General features: G+C 40.9%; 1 protein-coding gene across 1 annotated transcript in view; it reads left to right on the plus strand.

The window, feature by feature from the left end:
- HIVEP3 (HIVEP zinc finger 3) overlaps positions 1-19220 on the plus strand; it is a 434905-nt gene that overhangs the window by 58802 nt on the left and 356883 nt on the right. Inside the window, exon 2 of the mRNA XM_044060009.1 lies at positions 15473-15618. Within this exon, the coding sequence (XP_043915944.1) occupies positions 15473-15618 (146 nt within the window). The remainder of the gene's footprint in view (positions 1-15472; positions 15619-19220) is intronic.

Consider the following 19220-nt stretch of genomic DNA (forward strand, 5'->3'; position numbering starts at 1 on the left):
GAAAGCGCTTAACTTTGTACACATTAAATGCAGATTTTATCATCCAAATGTATGGTTTTCCAAGTGAAGTTTTTTCCATATTATTGTTTGGAGAGAGTTGTATCCTGTAGTATGCTATTCTAGGAGCTCTGGATTATATGTGAGGACACTGAATGTGTTTAGACATCCATGGATACTAGCATTCTTAAGCTCCAGTATTTTTGAGGTATTGTGTTGATGGAGTCCTTCAGCTGTTATGAATCTGTGTTTTATGCGATTGCCTTGCTTTGATCAGAAGCAATGGTGGGGTATGCTGATTTAAAGTGTATCCTTGTATGCAAATTGTAACTGCAATGTATGAGTTTTAAGGAAGGTGAAGAGAAGGAAAACCAGTCCTTTCTTTATTGGTGGGCAATTTGTTGTAGACAGGGGGGATGAGGAAGTGTTCCTGAAGACTTGCTGAGTGCAATTGGACATTGTTTATTGTCATGAAAACTAAGGCACATTTTAATTTTGGGAAAACAAATCCCCCTCCCCCCATTTAGCAATCTGGCTTGCAGTTAAGGAGGGTATTGACTCTTTAATCTGATTTTAACTAAGTTTGAAATTTGGAGGCTGTCCACGTGTGTGTGTGTGTGTGTGTGTGTGTGTGTGTGTGTGTGTGTGTGTGTGTGTGTGTGTGTGTGTGTGAGAGAGAGAGTATTAAAAGATGAGCTAGATTCCATTTAGATGATTAATTATTTGTGGGATCCTGTAAAATAAGAGAGGTGGAGAATTAGCCTTTTACTATTCCCCAGCAGTTATGGGTTCTATATCTGTTGGGGGTTCTATATCTGTTGTTTAATAACTGTTTTAGTCAAAAAATGTAGTAAATAGCTGAGATCACATTGTAGGGAGCTTTGAGAGTGGGAACAATGAACCTTGATTCCGTTACCAAGAGATCATCTTTTTACAACCGACTTTAGTCAAGGAGTTTCATGTTGCAGGTTATTTATAAATAAAATACTTGAGGTTTCCATGACGGACATCAAATACAGCCTTATCCCCTTCTCCATCAAGTCATAGGAGATTACTTGGCTATCAACCAAAAGGTCATTTTGGGCATAGCTTTTTCATCCCAATGTAATACCATAGAAATGCTAGTGAATACCCAACACTGCATGTAGTAATGACTGGCCATGTCCAGGAGGGTTGTGGGGTCTGTCCCCAGTAAGAAGTTATGGTGCCCCATCCACTTATCCAGGTTCCTTTTGAACAGTGTCATAGAGGTGCTCTATCTCACATGAATTGATAACCTGTACCAAATTACTGGCAGTTGCTGGGAGATAAATCTGTCCCTCCAGCATGTTCTATTTAAGTTGCAGGCCAAATGTAGGTTCTTGGAACAGGTAGCCCTTGTCTTGTTTGATTTACAAATATGCAGCAAGTTCATTAGGTTTTGGTCTTGGATTACTCTGTAGGTCAGGCATAAGTCTCACCAAAAAAGTCTGCATGATAAGAGTACACTGACAGGGATTTTAGTTGGTCTGTGTAAGGTACATGCTGGTGCCCCTTGATCTTCTTTGTTAGAAACCTCCAAGGGCTGTCTAATTACTGCAGCTGCTTAGTACAGTACATGCCGAATGGCGTGTTATACTCAATTATGGGCTGGATAATTGCCGAGTATAAGGGGGGGGGTTATAACTTCTTTTGCTCTAAAGACAATGCCTTTACTAATCAAGTGTGCTATGCAGAAAGATTTCCTTACTACAGTAGACAAATGGTGGTCGAAGTTAAGGTCACAGGCAACTTGTGATCCCAGGTGCCTTACCACTTCATGGGTACTTAGGTTATTGCTGTTGATTTGTTATGAAGGGACATTGTTTGGGCCAAAGGGAATGATGATGCATTTCTTTGCATTCAGTTTGAGACCGTGACTAATACAACAGTCGTTGGTCTGCATGAGACCCTCCTGGAGTATACTGACATCATTTGGGGATTCAGTGATTGCACCCAGTCTGCAGTCATCTGCAGACTTGGTCACCCACAACCCTGTAGCTTTGACCTGAACTTCTGAGAAGCATATACTAAACAGTAGTTCATTGGTAGAGAAGATTATCTGCCCATTAAATATTAATTAAAGCACAAAGCTCCCTTTTTGAAAGTACTCCGACACCCACACTTGTTATAGTATGTTGTACATTCTGTCAGATTTTATTCATCTGTGCCTTTCATGGGTATTTGCACTGTTATTTCTTACTGGAATTTTACCTGCTGGACCTCATCACAAAGTAAGCGTAAATTGTTTCTAAGGTTAATCCTTTTTCAGGTTTAGCTTGCTATTAGTGTATCAGATGGGTGCCACTTCACTAGACTCTTTTTACTGTATTAGATAATGTTACTTTACTAGACTGTTATTATATCAGATGATATTACAATATTGGACTGTTTTTACTATATCATAGCTGTCGCATTACCAGAAAGTTTTTACTTAAATTGATTGTTGTTACTCTATCAGATACTGTTACTTTACCTGACTGTTTTTATTATAGCAGTGTTACTTAACCTGATTGTTGTTACTTTATTAGAATATTGTTACTATACCAGACTGCTGTTATTATATCAGACTCTACTTATCTACTTGCAGTACCACCGATTTAGATAAAAAAAACACTAGTCAGATCCACAGATCATTATATGTATAGTAACTTTAGAAACATAACAAATCTAGTGCCAAACAAAAGTGTAGACTGTGCTACACATAATCTAACCTAATCTAACATAACCTATTGTGCCTGATACACAGACAATGGCTCCCACTTTACCTTCTAGCCCTGGAAGTCAACCTATAGAGGTGATGACTGAAATACCTCCTGCACAAGAGATAGTACGGAGAAAAAACAACATGGAAGCTTCATCGCAGGTTTTTATGAAACTTCCTTTACCCATTCGACAAGAGAGAGGGAGAGAACATCAGAGATCGAGAAGCCATGGGAGGATGAAGAGGAAGGAGCAGTTTCCAATAAAAGACCATCCAACAATAAAGAAGATGTGGAATCGAACAGGTCGTTGATATGGAATATTTCCAAGATAATACTTACAAAGGAAGAAGAAACTGTTATCAATAAAGGAGTGTCGTTTATACCAGCATAGAGTTCTGATTTATCGGACACACTTATTGATATGAAACTTTTTGTAAGGAGTGTCATGGTTAGAATGTATGTATCTGATGAGCCAGTAGTATCTAGTGTTAGTGTGCCCTTTAAAAATACAGTAGTTACATTCCAATTAATTATCTCATCTTAGAGGCATTTAGTAAGATATGTGAGGATGAAATCTACGAGACATTGTTGAAAGAGCAAAAGGGTAGGTCGTACCACACTATGACCAGGGAAGAAGATGGGTCTACTTTATGCGCTCGAAACACGAAAAACCCGAATCCAAATAGCGTGACAAGTAAAGAGCGAACTGCGAATATTTCAAATGAACGAAACTGCGAAAGTGGAAATATCGAATTCGCATAGTTGGCCTGTCTGCCATATAGCTCTGTAAGTGTGTGATAGTTACGCACCTTAGGGTTAGGGAGTGGTTAAGGTAAGTGCATAGGTAGGTAGTGAATGTAAGGTTTTGTGTAGGTGATGTATGTAAGGTTTAGTGTAGGGTTTTGTTAAGTGCATGTGTGTGGAATAGTTAGTTTGTTTGGGTATAGCTCAGTAGGGGAAATGTGCAGTAGTTACAGACCTTAGGGTTAGGGAGGGGTTAAGGATAGTGCATAGATAGTTGTGTACGTGGGGTTTAGTGTAGGGTTAGCAGTAGGGTTTTGGTGCTTTAATTTAGGATCAGAAGTAGGGCTTTGGTTAGTGTATGTATGTGTTTTTTTTATTGTGTTTGGGCAGGTAGTGTGTTACGGGTGGTTGGTTGGCTGACCATGACGGTTCGAAGTTTTAAATTTCGTGCTTTAGTACATTTGACGTATTCGTGGTTCGCTCTTTATGTGTTGCGCTATTTGGATTTGGGTTTTTCATGTTTCGAGTGCATAAAGTAGACCCGAAGAAGATACAGCACTTAGGCTTTTGCAAACACATAATCAGATAGTGATATGCCCAGCGAACAAAGGAGGCATGACAGTCATAATGGATAGGGAATTTTACATCAAGTCCATGAGGAATATGCTGGCAGATCTTTTAACATATAAAATACTTAATTACACACAAGTAGAGAGCATGATTAGGGACATACGTATAAGAGTGAATGACTGTCTTACATCATACAATATCACAATGGAAGTTATGAATTATTTAGAAATTATACACTATGTTGTTCCATTGTTACAGGGCATGCCTAAGATTCATAAGGATTCATTCAATCCACCCTTCAGACCCATAGTGTCGGGGAGGGGATGGATGACTGAACCTTATTCGCTATTTGTAGAGAGACACATTAGACCCATTTTGGATCAGATTGAAGTAGTTCTAAGAGACACCAAACAATTATTACAAGATCTATATTTGTTTTCTGAGAACATGGACACTACGAGAGAATTTTCAGTTTTGACACTAGACATCATGTCCCTATTTACGGTTATACCTAATGAGCAGGGTCTGGAATATCTAAGAAGATTTCTAGTGAAATGCAGTCAATATGAGATTAGGTTAATAGACCTCATATGTTTTTCAATATGAATATCTTGGGGATGTCAACTATCTTCAACGCGATGGCGTAGCTATGGGCACTAGTTGTGCCAATAGCTACGCCAATGCAGTTCTAGTAACATGGGAAATGGAATGTGTTTTCAATAGTCATCTGTTTAAGCAGAATGTTCTTCTGTATCGTCTGTTTGTGGATGATGTACTTATTGTTTGGCCAGGTGATTATGCGACAGTAGATGAGTTTATTGAACAATTACAAAATAGTATAAATTTCTTGAAGTTTACATCACATTAATCATGTGATTACATTGAATACTTGGATGTTAAGATAGTTAAGTGTAGAGACAGAACAATAAGTACCAGCGTCTATAGGAAAGAGTGTTACAGGAACACCCTGTTACATAGATCTAGTATGCACCCCAAGCATATTTTTAACAATTTAGTGAAAGGCCAGGGGATGCATGTCTTGAGGTTGAATAATGTGGATGATGTGTTTGAACATGAACTTGTTATGTTAGGTGACAATCCTTCTCAGAGGGGCTATGACAGAGAGCATATCTTGAACACTTTCAGAGAAGTTAAGGAAATGAGGAGTGGAAGGGCCCATCCATACTTTTCATCTAAACATGTAACAACTTTAAATCATAGAAAGATTGCATATAACAGAGGGAATGTCCATGTGTCCCTGGCATATACCAGGGATGTATGGAAGGTGAGAGATATATTTAGTAGGCACTGGCCCTTGGTAATGACCGATGATAGGATTAAAAAGATAGTGGAAGAGAGACCTAGGTTCTGTTACAAGAACAGGAAGAACCTTAAGAGGATTCTTTGTTATTCCAAAGTGAATAATGAAGTAAAACTGAGAAATGGCACTACACCTTATGGCCATTGCAACCAGTGTATATATGTTAGATCAGATGACTGTTTTTCTCACCCTGAGACAGGCCAACACTTTAAGCTGAAAGTAAGGGCAGGCTGTGATAGTAGGAATGTCATCTATCTAGCCCAATGTGATTGCTGTTCCTATTTTTATGTGGGAATGACTAATCGCACTTTACTTGAAAGAATAAGAGAACATATCAACAGCATTAGACAGCAGGATGGCTTGAGTGCTTTATCTAAATACTCACAGAGAACTAGTCGGATACATCAGTTTCTGTTTCTTGTCTTGGACAAGGTTGACATGAGTACTAGGATGGGGGATATAAAGAATAAGACTGAGAGATCCGAACTTAGATGGATTCATAAGTTAAGAGCGGGTAAAGGCTATGGCCTTAATGGTAGAGTTTCCATCAAACCCATCTTGGATGCTAGGGGATTACCTAGACCATAATTGCGGACATTCTAATATAATTGGTAATTTTTGGGACATCCATGGTTCTATGTAGATGTGAGTTTATTAAGTATTGTGCTTAATATGGTTGATAATATATATATCATGAATTAATGATGTCAGATTCTTTGATATAAATGTATACAGATAGGCATTTAGTTCCACTACCATGAATTTATTTTTGTTTTGGATAAAATGTATGAATAATACAAGAGGTTCAGATGGATTAATAGAACCTTCCAAGAGTCATGGATATGTATCCTGTATATGTACATCATACAGATTCAAATAGATAGTACAGGATATGGATTCACTATTTTAATAGGTGTATTTACTTATTGTTATTCAGTCAATGGTTATTACTATTCAGCCTATTGTTCTTGTTTCTCTTCCTCTACTGTTATTTAACTCTTTTTTTAATTTTTTCTTTTATGTTGTCATAGCTTCATAGTACCCTCGTCCATGTAGCCTTAATGGTGGAGGTCTGTGTTGATAGTTCCATGCATCTTCACCATGCGTGGAAGTGCAATGTTGCACACTTTTATGGTTATTGTAGGCAGTATTAGCATATTGTAGATGTAGCTCTGTTTTCATCGAGTTGAGCAATGGTTGGATTTCAATGTTTTTAATAACATAAGGTACTAATATTGTTTAGCTAGTCTTTAAGTACCTTGAGTAAAAGATATGTTCATGTGTCCACAGAAGTGTGAGTGAATGTATGCATTTGATAGTTTAGGGTCCCCAGACATGTATTCTTTTGTTTTTATATGATGTCTAGCATACCTAGGAAGTGGATATAGATTTATAATGATATGCTTTGTATAGTTGTATGGAGAGCCTAGGCACTATTGGTTCATGCAGTATTGTCCTAATATCGAGCCGATAGATGGTTGAACTTTAGTGCATTTTAATAGTATAAGGCTCAATTATTGTTTAGTAAATTGTGAAGCACCTTGGAATATCTGCCCATGTGACTATACTACTGTGACCGAGGGAGGGCACCTGTTAGAGCAGGGTCATCAGATTTTTGAATTTCTAGTGTTTATACATGAAGCACGGTACATTTATGACATGGGCATACATTTAAGGTACCGTGCCCTTAAGGAATCACCCTTTAGTTATGTTTGTAGTTTAATGATTTTTATTAGAGAGTAGCGTGTAGCGTAAGCGCACTTAGTTGTACATGAATAGCACTACTGTAGTAGGATTTAGTGGTAGTATGTCATTTTAGCAATGCATTGTTTTGTGGTGATATTCTACTATGCATTTTATGTTTTTTTATTATATGTTAACTTATTAGATTATGTTTATTAGATGCAATTCTCTTGATTAGGTTAATGCTGTATTGACTGGACACAATATGCACTGTGACGAGGACGTACAGATTTATTTTGAAGAGTGGTGCATATTTATCAAGAGTTGCAGAATGCATGCCTTCTGTGCGGAGTCTGCATGTCCTCCATGTGGTCACGTGGGTTTCCTCCGGGTGCTCCGGTTTCCTCCCACATCCCAAAGACATGCAGGAGGTGAATTGGACACTCTAAATTGGCCCTAGGTGTGAGTGTGTGCGTGTGTGTGCCTTCTGTGGAAGGTTGGGCTCCGGGCTGGCAACTCGACACCGTAAAACTCCACTGCCAATCATGAGCAGACAGATGATTCGCTGTGGTGACACCTAACCGGGAAAAGCCAAAAGAAGAAGAAGAAGAATGTTAGACACTTTTACATGCCCTACAGGATTGTAGACATATAATTTGATTATGTATATATTCTGCAACATAGACTTTGAAGAGTTAGTATGTCTGGGAGACTGAAATGTAATACGTTTTTATTTTGTTTTGGGGTATTGCTTTACGTAACTACGTTTCAATGACATGGTTTTATGCTGGCATTGCTTACATTGATTAGGAGCAGCTGTGGAATTGTGGATACATTAACTTTTAGTGAGTATATATGAAATGTTTGTTTCTGTTTTTATTTATATGGTCTGAAGAAGCCACTCATGCAGTTGTGAAAGTGCTAACTTAATTATACTGTTCGTTCATATTCAAATGTGCAGAGTCATTTGTGCATGAAAAAGGATACCGTGCTTCGCTCCAATATTTGTGCACTTTTGTGCTACACATAACCTCCTTCCCTACACACTAGATAAGTTATTGATCCCAATTACCTAACAGCTTGTATCCTGGTGCCATCTGATAACATTGTGTTATGTCCGTGTCATGTCTTGTTTTATCTGTATTTCTTTTCCATCTTAGACTGTTGACCATCAGCCCATCTTCACTGATCATTCAGTCCTTCTGTTCCCCTGTCCTACCAACTGGGACACTTCCTATTTGGTATGTAGTCCCCTCACTCCCGTGAATATTTGTCTTCATGGAACATTTACTTAAAGAACCTGCAGTGGGTGGTGAGAATCAGCCATCAGATCAGCCATCACTGTGGCATGCTAGGTGGTTTTCTTTAACTTCCTTTTCCTCCTTGGCTAGAAGTGCTTTGGCCAAAGAGTGAGTGAGTGAGTGAGTGAGTGAGTGAGTGAGTGAGTGAGTGAGTGAGTGAGTGAGTGAGTGAGTGAGTTTGTGTTTGTGTTTGTGTTTGTGTATTTGTGGGGGAGTGTGTGTGTTCCTGCACAAACTAAATCTCCCAACAGCAGTGCATACCACACGGTGGCCCTGTGTGCAATCATTTCTCTGCTTCTACACTACCTGGTCTGTACTTGATGTTGGTCACACACAGAAACTGACACCTCCTTGCCCTGCTCCTTCACCACACTGAGAATGGGTTTGCTGGCATTGGCTATTCAGTCTTATCCTCTTCTAGCTGGTTTCTCCAGTGCAAAAGCACTAATTAGACTTGTGTCAGAATAGGAATAGTCAGTGTGTTTTATCACACTGTGGCAACTCCCATCACCACAGACTTCAAAATTTATTGATCAAAGTATTCTTGGTGGATGGACACTCAGGCATCGAAAGGCCAAAAAGCATAGAACCCAAGATGGATCCCCATGAGACGTACACCATGATACTTTTATAGCTAGTATAACAGTCTTTAATTTTAACCATACATTTCCTGTCCAGCAACCACATAACCATGATTACATAAAGATCAGTCTTCAACTTAACCAACATGTGCAATATGGTATCAATGGAGCTATATGTCTTTGTCTGTATCTGTGGCTGTTCTTGGTTAATGCTGTTGCATGCAACACATGGTTCTCTGGTTTATTTTCTGAACAGGATCGATATTTGGCCTTCTGAGGCTTTCAATGATGCCACTGTTTTTTTTTTCCAAGCATCTGAAAGACTTGGCACAGTGTTTCAGATTGCTCTGTGTGTCAGTGTTTGTGTGCATGTGTTTGCTTTCTGAAGTGGCCTGGATCCTGTCCAGGATTGTTCCTTGGCTTCAACTCCTCGGAAATCTAAACTTGGTAAAAATTGTGACAGATGCTGAGCTAAGATAAAGGTCCTTTTCATGCAGATTACAGGGATTTTCCCTCATGGAAAAATAGTTGACGTCATCCTTTATGTTAGTCTTTCTAGTGCCAGCATTCTGTGTTTATTGAGACAGTCACATAAAACGTCCTTAGACTACAGTGCCATTAGTACATAGTTTAACATGACCCTGACTACACTGCCATTACTATGTAGTTTAACATGACCATGCCTACACTGCCATTAGTAAGTAGTTTCACATGACCCTGCCTATACTGCCATTAGTATGTAGTTTAACATGACCCTGGCTACACTGACATTACTATGTAGTTTAACATGACCCTGGCTACACTGACATTAGTATGTACATGACCCTGCCTTGTTTCCATCTAGCAGTAAATACCACTGTTGGATATTCTGTCTTTAGTTTAATTTAGTGTACATCCTTCTATCTAGTACTCCTTTGAAAAACATTTTATTTTTTTCTCTATCAGGCTTAAGTCCATACTTTGTCATATACATCATCCAGTACACTGCCTTTTTCGGTGATAATCACATTTCTTTCCCAGACCATATCCCCTGTCCTCTTTCAGAGATCCATGTCCTGTGCCATCATTTTTACTGTTTGGCTTTTGTGCATCATCCATTTTTTGCCACACTTATTTTAACCTTGGATCTCTTCTTGTTCTATCCCCTGTTCTTATACATTTCAGAGTTGTTTGTCAAGGTACAGAGTTCATTCTTCACTTTTGGTTATCTATGTACCTCTCAGGTAGTGGTTAAAACAATTCAGCCTCATACCATATGTCATTACAGCATCCCTTATACATCTGTGAGTTCTGACTACATTTGTTCAGTCAGTGTTTATTACTCCGACAGTGATTTTATCCATTTCCAAGTAAGCGTTATACATTATTACACACAATAGCAAACTGAACTCCTGCCACATTTTATTGGGTCCAGCATTGTACCTTTTGTTGATATAAATTGAAAGTATTCCTTACCCTATAGTGTCACAACTCACAGGTTCACAGGTTGGTACTAGGCTATCGGCCCTAAGACCTATGCAAGCCTAGCCATAACAATTCCCTGGAAATTTTTTCCAACAATAGTTACTTCTGTGGGCCCGTCTAGCAGGGCGACTGACATGATCCCCGGGGTAAATTTCCTATCTCCTATCCAATCATCAAGGTTCCTTTTGAAGAGGGCCAATGAGTTGCTCTGCTTGACATGTATGGGCAGTCTATTCCAGAGTATGGGGAGTCTCTGGGTCAGGAACATATCCCTCCAGCATGTTTGGTTCATTGTGATGATAAGGTTTAGATCCCTGGAGCATGTGGCTCTGAGGGATTGGGATTTCTTTAAGTGGAGCATGTCCAACAGCTCAGGGTTTGACATGGCCTTGTATGTTTACCAGAGATCGCCTCTGAGTAGACGATATGCCACAGAGTGTAGCTGGAGTTTTATTAGACGGTCAGCATATGACATCTGCTTTAGGCCTGTGATTCTTTTAGTGAGGTATTTATGTGGCCTTTCCAGCTGTTGCAGATGTCTTGTGAAGTACATACCAAATGGGGCATTATACTCTATAATGGGTCTAATGAGGGATGAGTACAGTGGGACAATGACCTCGTTTTTCCTGGATGAAAAGCCCTTAGTGATGAGGTGTGCCACGTAGAAGGATTTCCTGACTGTTGTGGCGATGTGGTTATCGAAAGTGAGACCACTGTCCACTTGTGTCCCTAAGTCTCTCATCATACTTTTGATGTTTAGTGTCCTGCCACCTATGTGGTAGTTCATGGGTACATTTTTTTTCCAAATGGGATGACTATACATTTCTTGGCATTAAGCTTGGGCCCATGTCTCTGGCACCAGGCATCTGTTTCTGTAAGGCCCTTTTGTAGAATATCCACATCATTTGGGGATTCAATAATGGCTCCCAGTTGGCAGTCATCTGCAAACTTTGTTAGCCAGAGACACTTAGTGTTGGCCTGTACTTCCGAGAAGTAGATGCCAAACAAGAGTGGTCCCAGGGCTGAACCCTGAGGTACTCCACTTGTCTGGAACTGGATTTGGAGTCGGCTACTTTTACAGTCTGGGTTCTGTCAGTAAGCCAGTTGGCAACCCATCGAGTGACATAGGGATTTATCCCCAGCTTAGTAAGTTTATCTATGATTCCAGAGTGGAGGATGGTGTCGAAGGCCTTGGCGAGGTCCAGATAGGCTGTGTGGACCTCCTTACCCTTGTCCACAGCTCTGGAGACCGATTCGAAGAAGTCAGTCAGATTCAGTAGACAAGATCGGCCCTTCACAAACCCAAACTGGGTGGGGTCCAGTGTCTGGAGGTTGCCAATGTCTTTGTTTATAAGTTCCATGATAATGCATTCCATGCCCTTGCAGATCAGGCTTGTCAGACTGATGGGATGGTAGTTCCCGGGATCCAAGGTGGATCCTCCCTTGTGGAGCGGGATAACTGTAGCTGTGCGCCACTCAGTGGGCATGACGCCTGAGGTAAGGCTATGATTAAACATGACACTTAGGTGGGGTGCCAGTTCATTTTGTAGTTCATGTAGTACACAGCCTGGGATGTCATCTGGTCCCATGGATGCTGTATTCTTAGCTTTGGAGAGTGCTGTTTCTACCTGTGTGGCTGTAATTATCGGAATTTGGCAATCTTTTGGTATTGAGATGGGCCCTTTAGGGGGTGAGAGGGGAGTGAAGTTGGCACTAAATCGATCTGCCAGGATATTAGCAATATCCTTGGGATCAGTAAATTTAATGCCATTCTGTTGTAGCTCAGAGCAGATCTGAGCATTGCCATTTAGATTCTTGACATAACTATAGAATGCCTTGTGGTTGTCTTTGGAATCTTTGGCAATTTTATTTTCGTAACTAGCTTTTGAGGATTTTATGAGGGATCTCAGCTTCTTACTGAGGCTGGTGAGGGAGTTTTTTGCATCCTGGGATTTTCCTCTTTTCTGCAACAGTTTCTTCCTTCTGTTGTATAGTTTATTTATAGCAGGGGACCACCAGATTGGCTTCCTTTTTTGGAGAAGAGCATCTTGGTTCTATTTGGGATGGCACGATTCATGCACGAGTGGATGTGCTCGTACAGTGCCTTAGTGTAGGATTCTGCAGTCGAACTTCCAGATCCCGTCTGCATGGGTGTTGTGAAATTTGTCACTTCTGACTTCAGTAGCATGAAGTTGGCTTTGGAGAAGTTTTTTAAGGAGGTTTCCTTACTGGGGGGTGGGGGTGGGATGTGGATGTCAAGGGTGATTTGCTTATGGTCAGACCTGACCAATGAGAGGGTGACCACTGATGTGGAGCATCTATCTCCCATGTTGGTAATGACTAGGTCTAGGATATTGGAGCCCCTGGTGGGACAATGGATTAGTTGATCCAGGGCATTGGAATTTATGAATTCCAAGAACCATTGGAAAAAGGAGTTGGTACCCGAGTAGTTTTCCCAATTAATGGCAGGATAGTTGAAATCACCTAGTATTAGGGTGTTTGGTTGTATCTTAATATTTTCCAGTATGTTAAGGAAGGTGTAGTGAGAATCTTGGGATATGGTGTGGGATCTGTAGCAAGCTAAAATTTGGATTGCAGTCTTATCTAGTGTTAGTTGCACCTGGGGAATTTCAGATGCATTGTGTTGGGCAACTAGCCTGGAGGTGTGAATATCCTTGGTGAATATGGACACTCCTCCACCTTTAGTGTTTCGGTCTTGGTTTTGTGGCCGAAAAGTGTGGTAAGAATTGTAGCCTGGTATTGCAGGGGTGCTCTCTGGAGCCTTGAACCAGGTCTTGGTCACTGTACAGATATCGATGTTCTCCATTTTTAGGAGTGCCTCGAGAGAGTGCATTTTGAGGTTTAGACTTCTAGCATTGAGTAGCATTACCTTCAGATTTTGCATGTTTGTATCTGTTACGGTGGTGGTTTTATCCTTTGAACCTTGCCTAAAAAAGGCACTATAGGGGTGGCAAGAGCTTTAGCCAGTAACCTGAATCCCAGGGTGACAGGTGCAGACCATCTCTGGCAAAGCATAGTGGTTTGTCGATCATGTCTTCCCAGGCAGACAAATACTGGATCCCCTTTGAATGACACTAGAAGCTTAGCCAATTGTTGAAGTCAATAATTTTGTCCTTATACTGTGGTATAATTCTGGGCGAAGGCAGGATGCTACTCAGGGCTAGGGTCATACCTGCCTGGGTCACATGATCCAAGAGCTCTTCCATGTCTCTTTTCATGTAGTCCAGGGAGGTACGTCTCAAGTCATTTACTCCAGCATGGACAATGACAGAGTCGTATTTGTACTTGTTGTGGAGTGACTTGAGTCCATGCGTTATGTGGCGGATCCTGGCACCCAACAGGCAGCTGACTGTAATTTTCTCCTTGTTCAGCCTGGTGAGTGGGACATCAGTGTGCCTGACTATAGAGTCACCTATGACTAAAGTGTTGGGTACATTGTCTTGCCTTAGGGGCTGTTGTTGGGTGGCACACTGGTGTTGTGAGCTATGTGTCACTTTGGTTGTGACTGGTGTTTGTTTGTGTTTTGGCTTCGGAGGTCCTTGTTGCTTGGGCAGGTTAATGTTAAGGACCTCCGCATATGTGGGTTTAGTGTTGCTATGTGTGGGAGTTGATGGTGTGGGTTTTGAAGGGCTATGAGTTGCTAGAGGTGTAATGCAGGTGTTAGCCTTCTCCTCTTGACTGTCTAGCACAGCCTTGACCGGAGAGAGCTTTGCTTCCAGTTTGGCTATGTAAGTGCATCTCTCACAGGTTTTAGTGTTGGGTGGTAGGAGGAGAGGATTGTCTGTGTACATGAGGCAGTTGCCGCATTGCCCCAGTATGCCCAGATTCATCAGGTGGGCAGGAGGAACCACCGGAAGCTGACCCTTGGGCATGCCTGTTTAGGTGCTTTTTTGTAAGGTTTAATAGCTGTTTTCCCTGACCTTTGCAAGGTACTTTGCAATTGTAGGCTGTTTAGTGCCTATGATTAATTTCTCCTTATTGACAACGACAGCTGAGTGCTTGTATCAGTTTCAGGCTTCCTAGTGCTTTACAGCAGGTTCTAGAGCAAGTGCTAGTCACAGGGGTTCAGATTTTAGAGCTACTACTGAGAAACCAGCTAGTCTTAAGGGAAAATTTGAAGAGCAGACTTTCTGGCACCTGGAATAGTTTAACTGTAGCCTCGTAGTGCTGCACGATGTGAAAAATGTGCAAACACATGCATTTTTAAGCCAGAAAGTTGAAAGGGATAGAAATCAGCCCAAAATACTAATAAAATTACAATTTCAGAGCTGGAAACCACTCCTCTAGCATTAGATAGGCAGTACAATGCTCACAAGTCCCACTGGTAGGCAGTAGGACTTTGCTCTGCCACAGCAAGGTCTGGATAGCTCTGAGCACAGAAAGTAAGGTCCCGAGACAAGCAAGGCCTGAGATATGGACTGGCTAGAAAAGGTGGAAAACGAGCAAACAAGATAGTATATATATATATATATATATATATATATATATATATATATATATATATATATATATTTTTTTTTTTTTTTTGTTGAAACAGGCAAAACAATGCAATAATACAGTAAATAAACACAGAAAAGTCTAGCACACTTGAGTGTGTAGTCCTAAACAGTAAATGCAATTAAAACTCTACAAAATTAGCAATTTAAAACTTTTTAAATGAAGCAAGGCAATTGCACAACTGAAAAACAATTTAAGTGGCAGTAATACAGCAGAATAAGTAGCTAGTCTACATATACAGAGAAGTCTATATATACAGAAAATCAGCTAAAACACACAAACACTTCAGATGCAGTGCAACCTAGAGCACTTGAGTTGTAGCAATATTAAGGCAATTACAGTTATAATAAATGCTCTAAAATATGCTCTGTATTTCCAAAATGTTTGAGAAGCACAGTCAGAACATAAGGAAATTCAGGTAAAAATGTTTTTTTTTTTATTTTGCCTAATTTTTTTGCATTATGACTGCATAAAACATATTAATTTTTTAGTGTATGCTATTGTTGCAGGCCAGCCGCACTAAATACTAAGACATACTGCGCTTAACAAACGTATAATAATCTTGCACAGGTACATCTTCCATCACTTCCTGTTGGAGAGGAAAGGAAAGATGGATCAAAAGTAGAGAAGGAAGAGGAAAAGCAAGGAAGACAGGAAGAAGATAATTCCACAACCAAGAGAGGAGAACCAGTTCGTATCAAGATCTTCGAAGGAGGGTAGGTGGAATTCTTTTTCTATGTTTATAACATTTAATGACAAATGTGGGAATAGTTTTTCAATAACAGTTTTTCTAATTTCATGTAAATACATTGAGCTGAGAGAGTTCTGTGGGAACAGCCTTGGGCATCTTAGAAGGATTCACATTATGGCAGTAACAATTTAATTGTAATAAATCATGAGCTTCTGTTTTACACTAAGGGTTCACTCATGATGAATGGCTATAATTGCAAAATCATTTGTATAGTAGTGTATGCTTATTTATGAATGAAGTAATGCATTACCTGAGTTACGAAATTATGTAAAAAAAACAAACACTGTGGAAGTAATGGTGGCATGAAGTCCATTTGTGTGGAGATTAGTTCTGATGCTGTCAATGTGTGTATTCGTTGAAAGATATTTCAGTTTGTCTGGCTGGCATGATTTTTTCCATGAAAAGCAATTTTTTGTAATAAGCTATTACAGCTTTGTAAAATTATTACAATAAATCAGCTCTTTCAGTACAGAAATTAGTAGTTCCAAGAAGGGACACAGTTAACAGCAGCGACTGAGCACCTGTAGTAATTTCCTCCGAATGTTTGGAATTTTTGATCCTGATGGTTCAGCCTGAGAAAATTGGTTAGAATTTTAGGCAACAGTGAATATGTAAATGGCAAATATGGATGTTCATCGTGTTTCACTGTTGCAGTCATTACACTTGGGTTATCCTGCTGGCAGGCTACCCCGCAGTCGGCCTGAATTCCAAAGTCCTGGTCCAGTGTCGGTTGCTGTCACCTCTTCCCTGACGTCAGTGTGCCAGGGGTATAAAAGATGCAGCCGACGCCATTTTCTTCAGTCTTTCTTGCCACGCAGTGCCCAAAGCAAAAGCAGTTCGCAAGTGCCGGTCGACCGACTCCTGAGATTTTTAAATTCGAATTTCAGATCCGAAGTCTTCATTAAAGCTAAGTACCCCATTGGGGAAACATTTTTCTTGCTCCAGTCCGATGTCAGAAAAAGTTAATTGTATTTCTTGTGGGAAGCAAATACCTCATAAGGATTTTCATTCTTACTGTATTCCTTGCCTAGGCCCTGACCACGGCATTGTTAGCTGTCAGTTTTGTGCTAGATTTAACCAATGCACTATTAAGCGTATTTTTGATTTTGCCTTTCATTACTTTGGCCGAAGATTTAATTATATAATACCATCAGAACAGCCGATGACCGGAGTTTATAAAAAGCGCAAGGAAAAGGACAGGCATCCGAGGTCCAAAACCGACGACGAGGCCTCCGCTAGGCCAGTTGCCGGTTCTCAGTGAGGCGCTTTCGCAGCCCCTGAAGCCCGCTACCTCAGAGCCACAGGCCGCTTCCGACTCCCATGTGGGGCCGACTAGGCCTCTGGATACTCAAGGTATTGGACATTCGGAAACTATTCCCTCAGATGGGTCCGGAGCCGTTGAGCAGGCATCGGCTTCTGAGGGTATTTTCAGACCTACACAGTTATATGTTAAGCCAACCTCAGCTTCAAAGGCAAAGACTAAAGCAGCTCTAAAGACAAAGAAACAAGTACAGCATTCTCCTGCACAGACTTCCATGCCTAAAAAACAAATGCTTGGAATGGCCGAAGACCTAATTACTTTGATCAGGGGTTCCCATCCCCCTCCAGATAAGAGGCCTAGGCAAGAGACAGAATATGAATCTTCAGATCAGGTTTCCATTTCCTCTGATTCCTCTTCTGAACAGGGATACTCCCTTCCTCCCTTCCTCCCTATGAGGATTCTGATGCTGAAGAGTCTATTCCTTCAGCCTCTCCTCCTGAAGGTTATTCTTTCAGGGAAACCCTTCACACCATGTGGGAGCACTTTCACTAGGAGAGCCAAGATTACTCAGAATCTAAGAAAAGGCTCAGAGACTTTCTTTTACTACCGCAGCACAGATCCCTTGCTATTCAACCTGTTCTAGATATAGTAGATGATGTATTTTCAGAGTCCAGCCTGTCTCCTGACTCTTTACCCCCTGCACCGGTGTTAAGCCAGACAGATACTACAGGGTTCCAGATTCCCACAAATTTCTATATAAAAACCCTGCTGCTGACCCAGAAACTATATCTCAGGGTCGCAAAGGGGTCAAGGCTTCCACTGCAAAAAAACCCTGTCCCCTCTGATAGGGATTCTAGGGCTCTGGACAGATGGGGGAAAAAAGTTTACACTTCTGCTACCTTGGCTGTAAGGGCTTTAAATTGTCAGTTTCATATGCTTAAATATCAGCAATATTTAATGTCACTGCTAAAACAGAAAATGCTGACAAATTCTGAATGTGCAGATAACAAGGAAATGCAGGATTTATTGCATGCAGCTGAACAAGTGGGAAAGCATACTTTGCAATGTGGTTTTGATTCACTGGAGGCCTCTTGCAGGGCCGCTGTTACGGGTACTGTCATTAGAAGGCATGCTTGGTTAAAGGACAAAATCTGCCTGATCATGTTAAAGCAAAATTATTGGATGCTGCTTTACAGCATGATACTTTGCTTGGTGTTAAGGCAGAAGAGGTGTTGAAGAAAATGGAGGATAAAGCGAAGTCTATGCAGACAGTTAAGGATTTCTTACAGGTACAACCACCCAGATTTAGCAGGAACTGGCCTCCAAAGAATTGGTCCTTTCCAGTGTCAGACAGGCTGCAAAGAGGCAGATCCCAGCCCCGAGGCTCATACAGGCCTAAACAATGGGGTGCTTCTACCTCCAAAAGCGGAGAAGACAAATCACAGCCATATAGAAAACAGTCCCAATGACTTTTCTCTGCCAATACCAAGCACTTATCTTTTGGCAGCTCCCTTAGGGGGAAAACTAGCACTTTTTTCACAAAATTGGCATATAATCACCCAGGACAAATGGGTCTTGAATATAGTGTCCCAGGGCTACAGGTTCCACTTTCACACCCTGCCAAAGGCAAAAGCTATGCCAGACCTGCCACAAAGTCAATGGGCAGTGGCACAAAAACAAGTTACATCCCTCATGGACATGAGGGCCATTCAGCGAGTACCACAGCAAGAGCAGGGCCAAGGATTTTACTCAAGACTATTCCTGGTACCCAGAATGGACAAAGCCTGGAGACCAATACTGGACCTGTCTATTCTAAACACTTTTCTGGACGTTCCAAAATTCAAAATGTTGACTCTGCAGCAGCTTCTGCCCATGCTGGGCAAGAAGGCTTGGCTTGTAACTTTGGACCTAAAAGAAGCATACCTGCATGTCCCAATCAGACAAAATTGCAGACGATACCTCAGATTCATAGCTGGATCAATGCACTACCAATTCTCTGCACTGCCCTTTGGCTTATGTATTGCACGCAGGGTCTTCACAAAATGCCTGGCACCAGTAATTGCTTTCTGCAGACAAAGAGGAATTCAAATATACTCTTACTTGGATGACTGCTTTATTCAAGCAGAGAACAAAGACATTCTACTGAAGCATCTGGCATTTGTAAAAAGATTACTAATTTGCCTAGAGTACACGGTAAACGAAAAGAAATCAAAACTAGTACCCTCTCAAGAGATAATATTCCTATGTGCAAGCTTAAATACAACTGCCCAGATGGCTTATCTCATGCCAGACAAACAAAGGCAACT

Source organism: Protopterus annectens, chromosome 1.part2 (genome assembly GCF_019279795.1).
Source record: "Protopterus annectens isolate FY-2018-M chromosome 1.part2, PAN1.0, whole genome shotgun sequence".
NCBI classification, from domain to species: domain Eukaryota; kingdom Metazoa; phylum Chordata; order Ceratodontiformes; family Protopteridae; genus Protopterus; species Protopterus annectens.